Here is a 17,096-nt window from a genome sequence, read left to right on the forward strand (position 1 = left end):
AAAGAAGCCACCTGCACTGGGCAGGACTGCACTATACACCCTCTTGAGTCTCCTCTGAAGTCAATGCCAGGAGCAGGTGAACGGACGTGCAGAAGAATAACCAGTGGGCCCAGTCAGGGATGCTTCAGATGTCACAGCAGTACTATGGGCAGCAAGTCTCAACGCAAGGACACTGGTACAATGTAAACAAGCATATTCCATACCACTGTGTCATTTTATATCTGTTAAATGGCAAAAGGCCTGTAGTATCCCTAAAGGAAAGTAAAGCTTAAGTCCACTTTTCTTGGCTGTTGAGGGTGGGTTAAAAGAACTGAGAAATGCTGCTCTAGGAACCTTTAGGTCACAGTGAGGAAAGTCTAGCAGACACCAGTGGAGGGAACAGCTTTGTGGAAGACAGGCTCTGAGATGGGCCTTGAAAGACGGGGGAAGACAGAACTGCTAGAGAACAGATGTCCATGTGTGGGAAATGTGTATGCAGAGACACAGAGGGCAGAAATCAGCGGGGGCGTTAGGGAAGCAGAAAGGAAGCCAGTTTAGCTGGAGTGTTTACCAACTCAGGGCAGTCATCATCAGGGCCAGAACTTTCAGCCAGGGTGCATGGCCAAGCCCCTGGGGGCTGTTTAATACCCCTATGCAGAGAGGCAGGGGAAGGGGTTAGAGGGGTACACGGGAGAAGGAAGGAGAGCTGACTGTGCCTAGGTGCCATCTAGGACCTGCTTATTGCATCAGCCCCTAGTACAAGGTGGGTACCTTTGTGAGGGGAGTGCTCCCAGATGACTGTGATGTGCAACTCCTGCTCTGCTTAAGAATCACCATATTGAGGGCCGAGGGCCAGGCACGGTGGCTCACGCCTGTAATCCCAGCACTTTTGGGAGGCTGAGGCAGGTGGAACCTGAGGTCAGGAGTTCAACAGCAGCCTGGCCAACATGGTGAAACCTCGTCTCTACTAAAAATACAAAAATTAACTGGGCGTGGTGGCGCACGCCTGTAATCCCAGCTACTCGGGTGGCTGAGGCAGGAGAATTGCTTGAACCCGGGAGGCAGAGGTTGCAGTGAGCCAAGATGGCGTCATTGCACTCCAGGCTGGGCAACAATAGTGAAACTCCATCTCAAAAAACAAAAAACTACAAAAATTAGCCAGGAGTCGTGGTGCATGCCTGTAATCCCAGCTACTCGGGAGGCTGAGGTAGGAGAATAGCTTGAACCTGGGAGGCAGAGGTTGCAGTGGACCGAGATCGCACCACTGCACTCCAGCCTGGTGACACAGCGAGACTCCATCGCAAAAACAAAAAAACAAAAAAACAAAACAAAACAAAAAAAACCACACCACATTCATACCACCCAGTCTCTTGGCAAGGAAAAAACTGGAGCCTTGATGAATGCAGTGTCATTTCTACAGCTAGAAACAAGCTCCTAAAAGGACTAAAACCTCCCACTGAGCTAAGTACATGGAAAAAATCCCTCTGACTACAAGTCTGTAAGCACCAAAACCCAGACATTGTTCTGAACTTTTTTTTTTTTTTGAGATGAAGTCTCGCTCTGTCATCCAGACTGGAGTGCAGTGGTGCAATCTTGGCTCGCTGCAACCTCTGCCTCCCAGGTTCAAGCAATTCTCCTGCCTCAGCCTCCTGAGTAGCTGGGACTACAGGCAGGTGCCACCGTGCCTGGCTAATTTTTTTTTGCTTTTTTTTTTTTTTTTTTTTTTTTAGTAGACATGGGGTTTTGCCATGTTGGCCAGGCTGGTCTGGAACTCCTGACCTCAGGTGATCCACCTGCCTCAGCCTCCCAAAGTGCTGGGATTACAGGCGTGAGCTAGTGGGCACAGCTTGTTCTGAATTTTTTTTTGAGACATTTTCACTCTTGTTGCCCAGGTTGGAGTGCAATGTTGTGATCTCGGCTCACTGCAACCCCCGCCTCCCAGGTTCAAGTGATTCTCCTGCCTCAGACTCCCAAGTAGCTGGGATTATAGGCGCCCGCCCCATGCCTGGCTAATTTTGTATTTTCAGTAGAGTCGGCGGGGGGGGGGGTGGGGGGGGTTCTTCCTGTTGGTCAGGCTGGTCTCGAACTCCCGACCTCAGGTGATCTGCCCATCTAGGCCTCCCAAAGTGCGGGATTACAAGCATGAGCCACCGTGCCCAGCCTGAATTTTTTTTCCTTTAAGTGAACACCGGCCAGCACAGTGGCTCACACCTATAATCCCAGCATTTTGGGAAGTCAAGGTAGGAGGATCGCTTGAGGAGTTCAAGACCAGCCTAGGCAATATAGCAAGAGCCCATCTCTACAAATAATAAGAATAACAAAATGGCCAAGAATGGTGGTTCACGCCTATAATCCCAGCACTTTGGGAAGCCAAGGCGGGTAGACTGCTTGAGCCTAGGGGTTTCAGACTAGCCTGGAAAACATGGCAAAACCCCATCTCTACCAAAAAATGCAAAAATTAGCTGTGCATGGTAGTGTTCACCTATAGTGTTCAGCTACTTGGGGGGCTGAGGTGGGAGAATTGCTTGAACCTGGGAGGCAGAGTTTGCAGTAAGCCAAGATTGCACCACTGCACTCCAGCCTGGGCAACAGGGTGAGACTCCATCTCAAAAAAAAAAAAAAGAAAAAAAATTAGCCGGGCATGGTGGCACACACCTGTAGTCCCAGCTACCCAAGAGGCTGAGGCAGGAGGATCCTTTGAGCCCAGGAATTCGAGGTTATAATGAGCTATGATCATGCCACTGCCCTCTAGCCTGGGCAACAGAGCAAGACCTTGTCTCTTGAAGAAAAGAGGCCCGGCATGGTGGCTCATGTCTGTAATCCCAGCACTTTGGGAGGCTGAGGCCGGCAGATTATATGAGGTCAGGAGTTCGAGGCCAGCCTGGCCAACATGGTGAAACCCAGTCTCTACTAAAAATACAAAAATTAGGTTGGGTACGATGGCTCACACCTGTAATTCCAGCATTTTGGGAGGCTGAGGTGGGTGGATCACAAGGTCAGGAGTTTGAGACCAGCCTGAACAACATGGTGAAACCCTGTCTCTACTAAAAATACAAAAAACTTAGCCAGGCATGGTGGCGTGTGCCTGTAGTCCCAACTACTCGGGAGGCTGAGGCAGGAGAACTGCTTGAACTCAGGAGGCAGAGGTTGCAGTAAGCCGAGATCGCGCCACTGCACTCCAGCCTGGGCAACAGAGTGAGAGTCTATCTCAAAGAAAATAAAAAGAAGAAAGAAAAGAGTAATTCCAACAAGAACAGAAAACAGAGAGATGCTGGGAAAGGGGCAGCCATGGCTTGAGAGGAAGTGGTCAATTATGAGGCCATTCTGCACTGTTTACAATTCACAGTCCTGAGATGGGCAAGTGGGGCATATTAGCCCCATTTCACAGATGGTAAAGCCAAGGCTCAGAGATGTCCAAGTCAAAGAACTTGTATAGAGCACGCCCAGGACCAGAACCTGCACTGAAATTGCTCTTTTTTGACTATCTCAGCCACCCAAAGCAGTGAGTTAATGCTCCCATTAGAAACGGACAGAGCAGGTGTTCCTGTTTACTCTGTGGGATCCCAGGAGGGCTTAGCTTGCTCTGAAATAGTATTGACCAATATTTACATCAACAAAAACATGAACATATTCAGTATTTTCCCTAGTCCTGCACAGCTAGTCATTATGTGCCTGTGTTGTGCAAGGAATATTTCTAGGCTCCTACCGCTCAGGCAAAACAAAACCTGGCAGATGGAGCCGGACATCTGAGGAAAGTTACATAAACCTGCCTTAAATCTACCAAATTCCAGTATAACTGGTCTATCAAAGTAAATAATTGTAACAGAAATGCAAACTTTCCAAGCTTACATAAGACAACTGTTAGCAATGACACTAAAATCATGACTTTTTTTCCCCCCCTGAGATAGGGTCTTGCTTTGTTGCCCAGGCTGGAGTGCCACTGTGGCATGATCACGGCTCACTGCAGTCTCAACCTCCAGAGCTCAAGCGATCCTCCCTCCTCAGCCTTCTGAGAAGCTGCGACTACAGGCATGTGCCAATGTGCCCAGTTAATCTTTTTATTTTTTGTAGAGACAGGGTCTCACTATGTTGGGCAGACTGGTCTCAAATTCCTAGGCTCAAGTGATCCTCCTGCCTCAGCCTTCCTAAGTGCTGGGATTATAGGCATGAGCCACTGTGCCTGGCCACTAAATCATGATTTAAATGTAATTCAATATACTGAAAATCTAAACATAAGCCTCATGGCGTTCTAATGCAATTCTCTCATTTCAACTAATATTTAGCTAAGGGGGCAGGACCCATGCCAAGACATCATCCCTTTCATAGGTCAGCAGTATGCTAGCTATCTTACCTTTAGTTATCATCATAACTAATTACACCTGGGGCTAGGCACGGTGGCTCACACCTGTAATCCTAGCACTTTGGGAGGCCGAGGCAGGTGGATCACCTGAGGTCAGAAGTTCGAGACCATCCTGGCCAACATGGTGAAACCCCGTCTCTACTAAAAATACAAAAATTAGCCAGGCGTGGTGGTGGGTCCCTGTAGTCCCAGCTACTCGGGAGGCTGAGGCAGGAGAATTGCGTGAACCTGGGAGGCAGAGGTTGCAGTGAGCCGAGATCACACCATTGCACTTCCAGCCTGGATGACAAGAGTGAAACTCCATCTCAAAAAATAAATAAATAAATAATACACTTAGCTACGATCATAACTTCATGAAGTCATCTCATCATCCTCTGGACAAATCAGGGCACTGAGGCTCAAAGGCACAACACTAAGGAGTCAAAGGCAGAAATCTACATCTGAACTCTTACTCTATCACAGCACAGTGCTTCTCAGAGGTTACAGCACACTCCTTCTCAGGTGGTCATTGTAAGAGGACATGACAAAGAAAACACTCAAGAGAGACTGAGAGGAACGCACTGCCCACAACCTCCACAGTAAGCATGGGGGAAGCATGGCCAAAGCTCCAACTCAGCAGGCCTTGACACCAGCTTCTGGCTGCCAGGCCGCATTCCTGGAAGGTGTTTCCGTGTCCATCTGTACATGGGTGTGCCTGGATTCCTGACCTCCATTACAAACTCCAGAGGCCAGCACCCCCCTACCAGACTGACAGCTCCTTGAGGGCTGGGAAACCGACCTCTTCAAGTCTATCCACAACAGACTCAACCACACAAAGCCTGACACAGGACAAATGGGCACGACAGGAACTGCCTGTGTAAAACTCATAGAGAATCCTTTAGGAAGCTTAGGTTTTCTTATGCTGACTGTTCTTTTTTTTTTTTTCTTTTGAGACAGTCTTGCTCTGTGGCCCAGGCTGGAGTGCAGTGGCGCGATCCCAGCTCACTACAAGCTCCGCCTCCCAGGTTCACGCCATTCTCCTGCCTCAGCCTCCCAAGTAGCTGGGACTACAGGCGCCCGCCACCACACCCGGCTAATTTTTTTCACATTTTTAGTAGAGACAGGGTTTCACTGTGTTAGCCAGGATGGTCTCGATCTCTTGACCTCGTGATCCTCCCACCTCAGCCTCCCAAAGTGCTGGGATTACAGGCCTGAGCCACCGTGCCCGGCTGCTGACTGTTCTTAATGAGAGGCGTGCTGGTGTGAAACACTTTTTTTTACAAGCCATCTCAGAGGGGTTCAGAGGCTATTCAACCTCTGAGTTACACCCTCTCCCTCATTGTGAGTCAGGTGGGTCCCCTCTCAGAAAGATGGAGCACCACATGAGCCCTGACATTAGCCCATGAGCCCTTTGACATTACCACCTGCTTTGGTTGCAGATGTGCCTGCTGGGCTAAGGGCTGTCAAGAGAATGTTCCCTGCTCTGCCTACCTAAGCTAGGAAAGTGGGGACAAAATCTGACAAAAAAATGAAATACAGAACACTATAATCAACACAGCCCTGGAAGTGTTAAAAACCAAAACAAACAAAACCGAAACAGCCACCGAATCTGAAATGAACCCTCTTCCTCTCCTCTTGTCCCTTCCTCAAGACCAAAAGCAACCATCTAAAAAGCAGGAGCAAGGCCCAGAGAGCAGGGGACCTTGACGGTGGGCCTGGCTCCACCACTGACTTCAGTCTCCTCATCTGTAAACTGAAGCCACTGGTGTCTGCTTTCCAAGATCCCTCACACAGCTCTGGAATTCTAGAGTATGTGTGCAGCAAGGGTCAGAAGAAACTACACAGCCACCAGAAGCAACTTTCTTAACTTTCTGCTTCAAGGTTGAAAGAGAAGACAAGGGCTGGGCGCGGTAGCTCACACCTGTAATCCCAGCTATTTGGGAGGCTGAGGCAGGCGGATCACCTGAGGTTAGGAGTTCACGACCAGCCTGGCCAACACAGTGAAACCCTGTCTCTACTAAAAAATACAAAACTTAGGCCAGGCACAGTGGCTCACGCCTGTAATACCAGCACTTCAGGAGGCCAAGATGGGCAGATCATGAAGTCAGGAGATCGAGACCATCCCGTCTAACATGGTGAAACCCCGTTTCTACTAAAAATACAAAAGATTTGCCGGGTGTAGTGGCGAGCGCCTGTAGTCCCAGCTACTCGAGAGAGTGAAGCAGGAGAATGGCGTGAATCCAGGAGGCAGAGCTTGCAGTGAGCCAAGATTGCGCCACTGCACTCCAGCCTGGGCAACACAGCGAGACTCCATCTCAAAAAAAAAAAAAAATTAGCCAGGCATGGTGGCACACGCCTGTAATTCCAGCTACTCAGGAGGCTGAGGCAGGGAGAACTGCTTGAACCCAGAGGTGAAGGTTGCAGTGAGCCAAGATCGTGCCACTGCACTCCAGCCTGGGCGACAGAGCGAGACTGTGTCTCAAAAAAAAAAAAAAAAATGGAAAGAGAAGACAAGAAGCAAGAATATTACATCTGAGACCTCAACTTCTCAATCAAGAGTTCCTTTCGGCCAGGCACAGTGGCTCACACCTGTAATCCTAGAATTTTGGGAGGCTGAGGTGGGCGGATCACAAGGTCAGGAGTTTGAGACCTGCCTAACCAACATGGTGAAACCCCATCTCTACTAAAAATACAAATATTGAGGGCTGGGCGCAGTGGCTCACGCCTGTAATCCCAGCACTTTGGGAGACGGAGGCAGGAGGATCATAAGGTCAGGAGATCAAGACCATCCTGACTAGCATGGTGAAACCCCGTCTCTACTAAAAATAAAAAAACATTAGCCAGGCATGGTGGCGGGCACCTATAGTCCCGGCTACTCGGGAGGCTGAGGCAGGAGAATCGCGTAAACCTGGGAGGAGGAACTTGCAGTGAGCCAAGATCGCATCATGCACTCCAGCATGGGTGCCAGAGCAAGATTCCGTCTCAAAAATATATATATATATATATAAATGCAAAAATTAGCCAGGCGTGGTGGTGTGCGCCTGTAATCCCAGCTACTCAGGAGGCTGAGGCAGAAGAATTGCTTGAACCCAGGAGGCGGAGGATGCAGTAAACCAAGATCACACCATTGTACTCCAGCCTGGGTAAAAGAGCGAGACTCCGCCTCAAAAAAAAAAAAAAAAAAAAAAAGTTGCTTTCAAATCTCCACCCCTGCCCCAGTTAAGCACCTGTGGGAGCCTTCCATAGCACCTATGCTCATCTTTGGACACAGTGACTGTCACACTACACTGGATGTTTACAATATGCAAGGTAAATTTCTGAGATATTAGGAAGACAAATTTTGAGTTCAAGAGCTATTCAATTTTAAGCTGGGCACAGTGGCTCATGCCTGTAATCCTTTGGGAGGCTGAGGTGGGTGGATCGCCTGAGGGCAGGAGTTCGAGACCAGCCTGGGAAATGGCGAAACCCCGTCTCTACTAAAAATACAAAAATCAGCCGGGTATGGTGGCGCATGCCTGTAGTTCCAGCTACTCGGGAGGCTGAGGAAGGAGGAATGGTTTGAACATGGGAGGCGGAGGTTGCAGTGAGCTGAGATGGCGCCACTGCACTCCAGCCTGGGGTGACAGAGTGAGACTCCATCTCCAAAAAAAAAAAGCTATTCAATTTTGTTGGGAAAAGTAAACTTTTCTCTTTTTCTCTTTTTTCTTTCTTTTTTTTTTGAGAGTCTCGCTCTATCACCCAGGCTGAAGCGCAGTGGCGCCATCTTACCTCACTGCAACCTCCGCCTCCTGCATTCAAGAGATTCTCCTGCCTCAGCCTCCAGAGTAGCTGGGATTACAGGCATGCACCACCACACTTGGTTGATTTTTTGTTTGTTTTGTTTTTGTTTTTTTAGTAGAGATAGGGTTTCGCCATGTTTCCCAGGCTGGTCTCCTCAAGTGATCCACCCGCCTTGACCTCCCAAAGTGCTGGGATTCGGGTGAGAGCTCCCACGCCCAGCCAAGTAAACATTTTTCTTTTTTCTTTTGAGATGGAGTCTTACTCTGCTGCCCAGGCCAGAGTGCAGTGGCATGATCTTGGCTCACTGCAACCTCTGCCTCCCGGGTTCAAGGGATTCTCCTGCCTCAGCCTCCCGAGTAGCTGGGATTACAGGCACGCACCACCACACCCAGCTAATTTTTTTGTGATTCTAGTAGAGATGGGGTTTCACCATGTTGACCAGGCTGGTCTCGAACTCCTGACCTCAAGTGATCCACCTGCCTCGGCCTCCCAAAGTGCTGGGATTACAGGCGTGAGCCACTGCGCCAGGCCAACATTTTTTGAGACAGAGTCTCACTCTGTCACCCGGGCTGGAGTGCAGTGGCATGATCTCAGCTCACTGCAACCTCTGCCTCTCAGGTTCAAGCAATTCTTGTGCCTCCCCCTCCCTAGTAGCTGGAATTACAGGCACGCACCACCAGGCCCAGTTAATTTTTGTATTTTTGGTAGAGATGGGGTTTCACCATGTTGGCCAGGATGGTCTCGATCTCCTGACCTCATGATTCGCCCGCCCCGGCCTCCCAAAGTGCTAGGATTACAGGCGTGAGCCACCGCGCCTGGCCCCCAGCAAACATTTTTAAACAAACATTCGCACAGCTGTCTCAGTAACTCTTTCTCCAATCTACAGAATAAGAGAGTACCACAGGTAAGAGAATGGGCTCTCAGTGATGAGGGTACGTCCAGGCAGACTGGCCCCAACCTGGCCCGAAAACCTTTGCAGTACCATCTCCTATCACTCCTCCAAATCCTCCCCTCCTGTCAGGCTGGTCACCTCACTGCCCTGGAACATGTCTTGGTTATTCCCAATAATAATATGTACAAGTAGCTCACACTTACTATATGCCAGGCACTCTTCTAAGCAGTTGGTATACATTAACTCATTTAACCTTCACACACAGACGAAGTAACTATGGCACAGAGAGGTAAAGTAACTTGCCCAGGGTCACGCAGCTAAGACATGGCAGGCCCAGGATTGAAACTCCAAAACCTAAGCTTTTAACTGCTATGCTGTAGTCTTCCTCTAAACAGCTTTGCTCTGAGCAAAAGTCCCTTCCTCCCTTTCTTATATGGGTGGGGGGCTTGGGGAGGTTAGGCTTATGTCCCCCAAGAACAGGCATGATGAAGCTGGCCACAGGAGATACATGCAAAGCCCTTCCTGAGTGAGTGGCATGCCACTTCTCCTGGATAGCTGTAGCATCCAGGAGATATGTAGATCTGGCCCCTCAACCTAAAGGCTATGGCATCTCTGCCACCTGTCCTTAAATCCATCAGCACTGCCCTCAGTGACCCCTCTATAGAGAGGTAGCTCACCCTCCAAGGATGGCCTGGCAGAGGGAGGTCTCCTAGCTCTGGAGGAACCAGGTGTGCTAGACATGCCAATCTGGGGTAAAATCAAGCCAATGCCTCAACACTTCTGGAAAGCATCTCAGGGGCTGGCCTAACTAAAACCCAAAGCGGGACGGCACAAGGTCAGACACAAGCAGCACTGGGGAGTAGGCAGATGGTCTCTGGGGCTCCTCAAGGCATTTCCCACAGGCACTGCCCACAGCCCTCCTGAGGAATGAGAGAGATTCAATCTCATTGGCCACCCGGTCCCTCTTCTTCAACTGCTGAAACCCTACTCGTGCTTAAAGGGCCAGGCCAAGTTCGACCTCCTCCTCAGTGTTAGAGGGGGTCTTTCCCTCTCCTGCAAGCCATTATTCAGGTGGCAGACATCCAGCACACAGTGGCCAGCCCAGGATTTCTTCATTCCAGGTACATGCCATTTTTCTCCTTTGTTGAGCTCCTCAAGGGCAAGAGGAATTGCCCCTTGAGCTGAGTCTCAAAGGTCAAAAAGTTACCCTGGTACAGAGAAGAGACAGGGATGCCAATCACGAGATCCAGAGTGTGCAAAGCATGTTGTTTTTAGAGGACTCAACGGGCAAGTGGGGAGAGACAAGGCTGGTGAGACAAGACCTTGAAGGAAAAAGCTAAGGAATGTGCACTTGTAATCCAGAGTCCCAGCCTCATCCTCATCCTACTAAATTCTGCTCCAATCTCTGAGAGCAGGGCTTGGTCATGTGCATTTCTCTACTAAACAACACACCACACACTACTCTGATGCACTGCTGGTTAGGAATAGTGTGGGACAGAGAGTGCACTGACCAGTAAGGAGTTTAGACGAACCATTAAGGAACTCAATGCAGGTGTCTACCACAAACAGGGATGGCCTGAACTGAAGCAGTGGCAGTGGCAGTGGCATTGGGAGTGGGAGTGGGGATGGAGAGAAGACAGGCAGAGAATAGAGACTGAAGGCATAGTTCAGCAGAATCTGCCAGGTGACTAGACAAGGGAGGAAGAGCCGAGAAGGGCTCCGCTGGCGTTTTTTACTTGAGCAACTGAGTAGACAAGTGAACCATTAACTAAGGTGGGACAGGAGGAGATGCATGGGGCCAGAGGGAGAGAGTCACAGGAGGAGCAAAGACTTAGAGAGTCACAGGAGGAGCAAAGACTTAGATGCCTACAGATCTATGCACCGTTCCCAAGAAAACTCTGGAAGTGGTTGGAGTCTGGCTCAGGAGGAACGTCTCTGTGGCTCTCTAATGTGCACAGTGTGTGCAGTGTGAAGCTGCAAAGAAATGTGGCTCTCACATTTACTGCTGTAGCAAAGAATATAGAAATATCTTAAACATAATAAATGTTCCAATAAAATGAGAATACTTTCAAGTGTCCACTTATAATAAAATTTTAAAGCAACAGTCTCCTAATATAGAGTTTTAACAAGATCAGAAAAGGCCCCAGTACCCTGAGACAAGAGTTTTTGTCTCAGGGTTTTCTTTCTCTTTTTTTTTTTTTTTTTTGAGACGGAGTCTCACACTGGAATGCAATGGCACAATCTCGGCTCACCGCAACCTCCGCCTCCCGGGTTCAAGCAATTCTCCTGCCTCAGCCTCCCGAGTAGCTGGGATTACAGACATCCGCCACCACGCCCGGCTATTTTTTTGTATTTTTAGTAGAGACGGGGGTTTCACTATGTTGGCCAGGCTGGTCTCCAACTCCTGACCTCATGATCCACCCACCTCGGCCTCCCAAAGTGCTGGGATTACAGGCGTGAGCCACTGCGCCTGGCCTGCCTCAGAGTTTTCTAGTAAATATATTAAAAGGTCCCAAATGTTGCAATAATTGAGTATACTCCTTCCCATCACCTGTCCCAAACATTTACCAAGAATATCATTAAGGGAGGCTGAAACAGTTCCAACTTACTGGAATACATGAATTTAGAAAAAAAGATGCAACGTTTTTCTCAATTCACAAAGCCTCAGTGGATTCAGGACATTTACACTGGCATAACATCACATATAAAACTCCCCTTACCTCCTGAAACATGTGACACATTCATTGCTCTATCTCCTTAATCACCCAACCTCAGAATCTAAACCTATACTCAAAAGCAAACTACCTCACTGCTTAATACAATGAAACCCAAGGAATGAACTTTTAGAGGTTCCTCCTACTATGACTATGGATTGGGAGAAAGTATAACAATATGAAGTTCTGAGTGAACATTTTTAAATAGCATTAGGCTGGGCGCAGTGGCTCACACCTGTAATCCCAGCACTTCAGGAGGCCTCGGCGGGCAGATCACCTGAGGTTAGGGGTTCGAGACCAGTGTGGCAAACACGGTGAAACCGCCTCTCTAATACAAAATTAGCAGGGAGTGGTGGTGCACACCTATAGTACCAGCCACTTGGGAGGCTGAGGCGGAGAATCGCTTGAACCTGGGAGGCAGAGGTTGCAGTGCACAGAGATTGTGCCATCGCACTCCAGCCTGGGCAACAAGAGCGAAACTCCTTAACTCAACAGTTATGTCATGATAAGTACTAAGACGTTACACACACACCTCTCTAAATCCACAGATTTCCCCTCTGACAGGAGGGCCCTCGGGGGAAATGTGTGCAGTGTGAAGCTGCAAAGAAATGATCAGATGGCAATCAGTTGCCTAAGCCACACATAAAGGTTTCACTTTTGGCTTTTGTAGCAATTTCCCCATCCTGATTGAAGCAATGGTTACAATCTGGTTGTGGCCACTAATGCTAAATTAGCTGCTTGCAAATTAAAATGTACTTAATGTTTTATTAACACCGTAATTCCTAAAAAGGGTTCTAAAAGAGGTTAATCCTCCTGGCAAATGCTTTTGAAATAAAAGACTTTATCATACTCACTTTGCCTAAAATAACTTCTCAGTGTAGTATATGCAAATCACTCTATTTTTAATAATATGTTTTACACTATCTGCAGACAGTCCATTGTTACAAAGAAATCTTTGCTGTGGAATGTCCTAGAAAACATTTTTAACAGAAATCTAAAGTTCTTTAAGATGTAATTAATTTGATCATTCAACATTTGCTAGATTGCTATGCCTAAGGCACTGTTCCATGCACTAAGTCCCAATTTTTCACCAAGGAAAATCACTTTATTTCCACCCTATGTACTGAAAAGACTCTGTTTATCAACTTGTATCAATAATTTTTCTTCCTTAAAAAAAAAAAAAAAAAACTAACCGGTCTTAAACATTGACTCTCACAGCCAATGATCAGCATTACATAACTGGTGTTCCCCTAGTGAACTGAAAGCCTTTCCATCCTCAACTTAAGAAACAACACACCGCTCCATGCAGCCTTTGAGTAAGAAAGACAGCCTGACAAGGGGCATGGAACTTGGGTCCTGGAGCCAGGAAGAGTCAGCGTCTTCTCTCTCCCCACCACGTTCTACAATTCTACCTTAGGTAACTCCCTTAACCTATTTAACCTCACAACGTCCTCATTTATAAAAAACACAAATGACAATACACTAACTTTGAGTGTTGAAAAGATAACTTACGTAAATAACCTAATATTTAATAAATACTCAGTTAATGTTACAAATTTTTTTCCAAGGTCTGTTTTTTTTTTTTTAGAAACAGAGTAATAATTTTAAAACCATAATAAGTCCCCTCTTAGACCCCTGAGAGCCTGGAGATTCCAAACTGGGTCAACTGGGATAGGCTAGGGGGCTACCAGGATGAATTAGGTCAAGATCCCTGCCCTTCGGGATCTCAGAACTCAGTACAGGAAAGACAAGTCTGTAACACAAAGAGATTGTGACAAGTGCTCAAAGAGAAATATAAAGAAAGCGCTGTGGTCACACAAAGGAGGAAACAACTCATTCTGAAGGGGGATGTGGGAGCAGGGGCTCACAGAGTAGTTGGCACTGGAGTTGAACCTGGGACTTCTCTGGAAGGGAGAAGTGAGGAGAAGGCAGCTTTTCTTGGGTAGAGTAAACAACACGTGCAAAGGGACACCAGACAGCAAGTAAGAGCAGGAGACTTTGCTTTGGAGAAAGAACCGAGTTCGATCACAACTCACTCTCCCTAGCTAGGTAACCCCGGGCAAGCCAAAAAGAATCTCTTCTCATCGACAAAATGGAAATCACAATGTCTACTTCACAGGAAGGATTAAACATGATCATGCATATAAAGCACGAAGTAAAAGCTGGAAAAATAGTAGCTACTGTGATTAGGTGCAAGAATTGTGGGAAACCAAAGGGCAGGAGGTGAGGCTCAACAGATTGCTTTCAGCCAGTCTCAGAAAGGTCCTGCATGCCAAGTAAGAGGTTAGGATTAACTGCTGAGGACAGTAAGACCATAGAGGTTTTTAACAGGAGTGAAAGAATTGAGTTATCTGCTTTAAAAGAACTCTGGTGTCCGTCAGGGGTAGTCTGGGGAGGAGAGCACTTGGGAGGGCACCTGAAAGATGAGGATACAGGTTCAGAGTAATTTCAGTAACATTAGAAAGCAAGGCATGCACTCCAGAAATCTTTTTTTTTTTTTTTTTTTTTTGAGATGGAGTCTCACTCTGTCGCCCTGGCTGGAGTGCAGTGGTGCAAACTTGGCTCACTGCAACCTCCACCTGCCGGGTTCAAGCGACTCTTCCACCTCAGCCTCCCGGGTAGCTGAGATGACAGGCGAATGCAACCACGCCCAGCTAATTTTTATATTTTTAGTAGAGACAGGGTTTCACCATGTTGGCCAGGCTGGTCTTGAACTCTGACCTCAAGTGATCCGCCCGCCTCGGCCTCCCAGGAGTGCTGGGATTACAGGCGTGAGCCATCGCGCCCAGCCTGCACTCCAAATATCTTTCTAAATTTAAATCCACAAGGGTTAATGGACGACTGCACCTGGGAGTAGGGTAGGAAAGAAAGCCATTAACCGACCCCCTTATCTGGTGAATGGTGGTGTCACTAGCTTAAGAGATCAGGAGAGGTCTGAAGTCCTCTGACGGTTCTTTCGTGCCCACTTCCACTCTAGTTTTATAAAGTTAATGTCCTCTCTAGCCCTTAGGGAACAAAAGAAAGGAAACGTTCCCAGGGAGGGAGGGAAGGCTCAGAGACTGTGGTTCCAAGTTCAATGTCTAGCTCTACCAAGCACTGCTCTGCCCAGAACGAACCCCAGCTCTTTATCTCCCCTCAGGAAACCGGCTCCTGGGCCTTTTTTTAATTTCCGGCCCGTTGCAGGCCCGCAGCACTACCCAGCCGCCAACTCACAGATGCTGGCGGGGCAGGCTACGGAGGACCTTGGCAAATCCACTGGCAAAAGAACTAAGCCAATTTAGCATGTGTTCCTCACCAAAAGGTGCCAATTAGCGAGAAAGCACCCTGCTGCATTCAAGATCCAAAGTACCAAGTTATTATTAAAAATTTTGGCCCATTTTGATTCGAACGACTGGAATCAACCGTTACCCCCCCAAAAATGGCACTTTGCTTTATCAGGGAAGGCAGATCGGGATGACTGAGTGGAGGAGAGGGAAGCAGAACCGCGCCGCGATCGGGGCTGACCTCAGGCCCTCCTGGAGTTGGAACTTACCCGCTGTGTGACTCTGCAGTCACAAGGCGACAGTTTGCTAGGACCCAGCGCAATTCCAAACGACCCACCAACAAACTGACCTAACTTTGGCCGCCTGGCCTCCTTCTCTCTTTCCTAGCCCGAACCTCCCAGACTCCCGAGCTGCGGCCGGGCCAAGCGGAGCTGCAAGCCCGGCGCGCTGCGGCCCAGGGCGGGGCGGTTCCGCGGCGCGGGCTCCGGGCAGGGGCTCCGGCGCTCGGGCCTTCCCCGAAGGCGCCCGGTTTGGAGCCTCCCAACTGGGCTCTCACATTAACGACGCCCTCGGATCGGACCGCGGCCTCCGCGACAGGGGGACGCGGCCAAGCTCCGGGCAGAGGGTGGCGTGAACGCCCCGGGCCGGGCTGAGGGGCCGACAGCGGCTCCCAGCGCGGCCTTGCGCTCCCGCCCAGGCTGCGGCCTAGGCCAGCCCCGTTAGCTCCTTGAGCCTGCGCACGGCCCAGGGAACCGACGAGGCCGTATAGGGCAGGAGGCCAGACGGCAGCGCCCTGAGAAGCCGCCGCCTGCCTCGGGGATCCGGAGCCTGGGACGCCACCCCACGCCCGGCCGCTGCCAGAGAATGGCTTTTACCTTCATCAGCCTCCTGCTGGCCGCCATCTTGGATTTGGTGCTGCTCCTTCCCCAGAATGCATCGCGGCCGGCCGGGCGGCTGGAGCCCCCGCACTTCCTGGAGCGGGGGAGGGGCCGCGGGGCGGGGCACAGGAGCAGAGCGGAGTACCTACTGTGTGCTTTCCACTGTGCTGGGGGGCGCGTGGAGGAACACAAGTGAACCGCATAGACTGGGCCGCGGCGTTTACAGATCGTCCAATCAGATGGCAGTTACAACCAGTGCCTGGCACATAGTAGACGCATAATAAATATTGATTACATAAAATAGTTGGCCGGGCGCGGTGGCTCACGCCTGTAATCCCAGCACTTTGGGAGACCGAGGAGGATGGATCACGAGGTCAGGAGTTCGAGACCAGCCTGACCAACGTGGTGAAACCCGGTTTCTACTAAAAATACAAAAAATTAGCCAGGCGTGGTGGCGGGCGCCTGTAATCTCTGCTACTCAGGAGGCTGAGGCAGGAGAATTGCTTGAACCCAGGAGGCAGAGGTTGCAGTGAGCCTAGATCTTGACACTGCACTCCAGCCTGGGTGACAGAGGAAGACTCCGTCTTGGGGAAAAAAAAAAAAAAGCTGAATAGCCAAGGTTATTTCAGGCACTACAGGCACTGCCAAGCTCTGTGAAGAAAACTGGGTGATAGGAAAGTGACTGTGGGGACATACTTTGAGAGGTCAAGGGAGCCAAATTGAGGAAATGGCCCTACTAAGTGCCAGATCTCTCTCTAGTGCTTTATTTTCTTTAATCCTTGAAACCATCCTCTGGGATACATTAGCATTAACATCCTCATTTCACAATAAACAGAAGCATAGAAGAAGCCAGTGACTTGCCCAAGGTCACAAGACCAGCTAGGAGCAGAGCCAGACTCCTGTCCCAGGTGGGCTGCTGGCTCCAAAGCCAATGCTGGGACCCGGAAAATGGGAAGGAACAGCTGGGAGGACTGGAGGAGAACGTTTCAAGCAGCGGAAGCAGCACTGGCAAAGACCATGAGGCTGTCTCAGTGTCCAGAATGGAGTAAGAGGATTATAGGGTGGGAGGGAGGCAGGGGACAGACCATGGAGGGTCTTGTAGAAAGGGGAGGAGTTGGTTTCTATTCCATGTGCTGTGAGAGGTCTTTGATAGATATGAGTATCGACCCCATGGTCAGATGATTTTTTTTTTTTTTTTTTTGAGACAGAGTTTTGATCTGTCACCCAGGCTGGAGTACAGTGGCACGATAA

General features: G+C 49.2%; 1 protein-coding gene across 1 annotated transcript in view; it reads right to left on the minus strand.

Moving 5' to 3' along the window:
* Window positions 1-16,061, minus strand: part of UBE2L3 (ubiquitin conjugating enzyme E2 L3) — a 61,600-nt gene extending 45,539 nt beyond the window's left edge. Inside the window, exon 1 of the mRNA XM_030815897.1 lies at window positions 15,843-16,061. Within this exon, the coding sequence (XP_030671757.1) occupies window positions 15,843-15,869 (27 nt within the window). The 5' untranslated portion in view covers window positions 15,870-16,061. The remainder of the gene's footprint in view (window positions 1-15,842) is intronic.
* Between the last annotated feature and the right edge of the window lie 1,035 nt (window positions 16,062-17,096).

The sequence above is a fragment of the Nomascus leucogenys genome, chromosome 7b (genome assembly GCF_006542625.1).
Source record: "Nomascus leucogenys isolate Asia chromosome 7b, Asia_NLE_v1, whole genome shotgun sequence".
In the NCBI taxonomy this organism is placed as follows: domain Eukaryota; kingdom Metazoa; phylum Chordata; class Mammalia; order Primates; family Hylobatidae; genus Nomascus; species Nomascus leucogenys.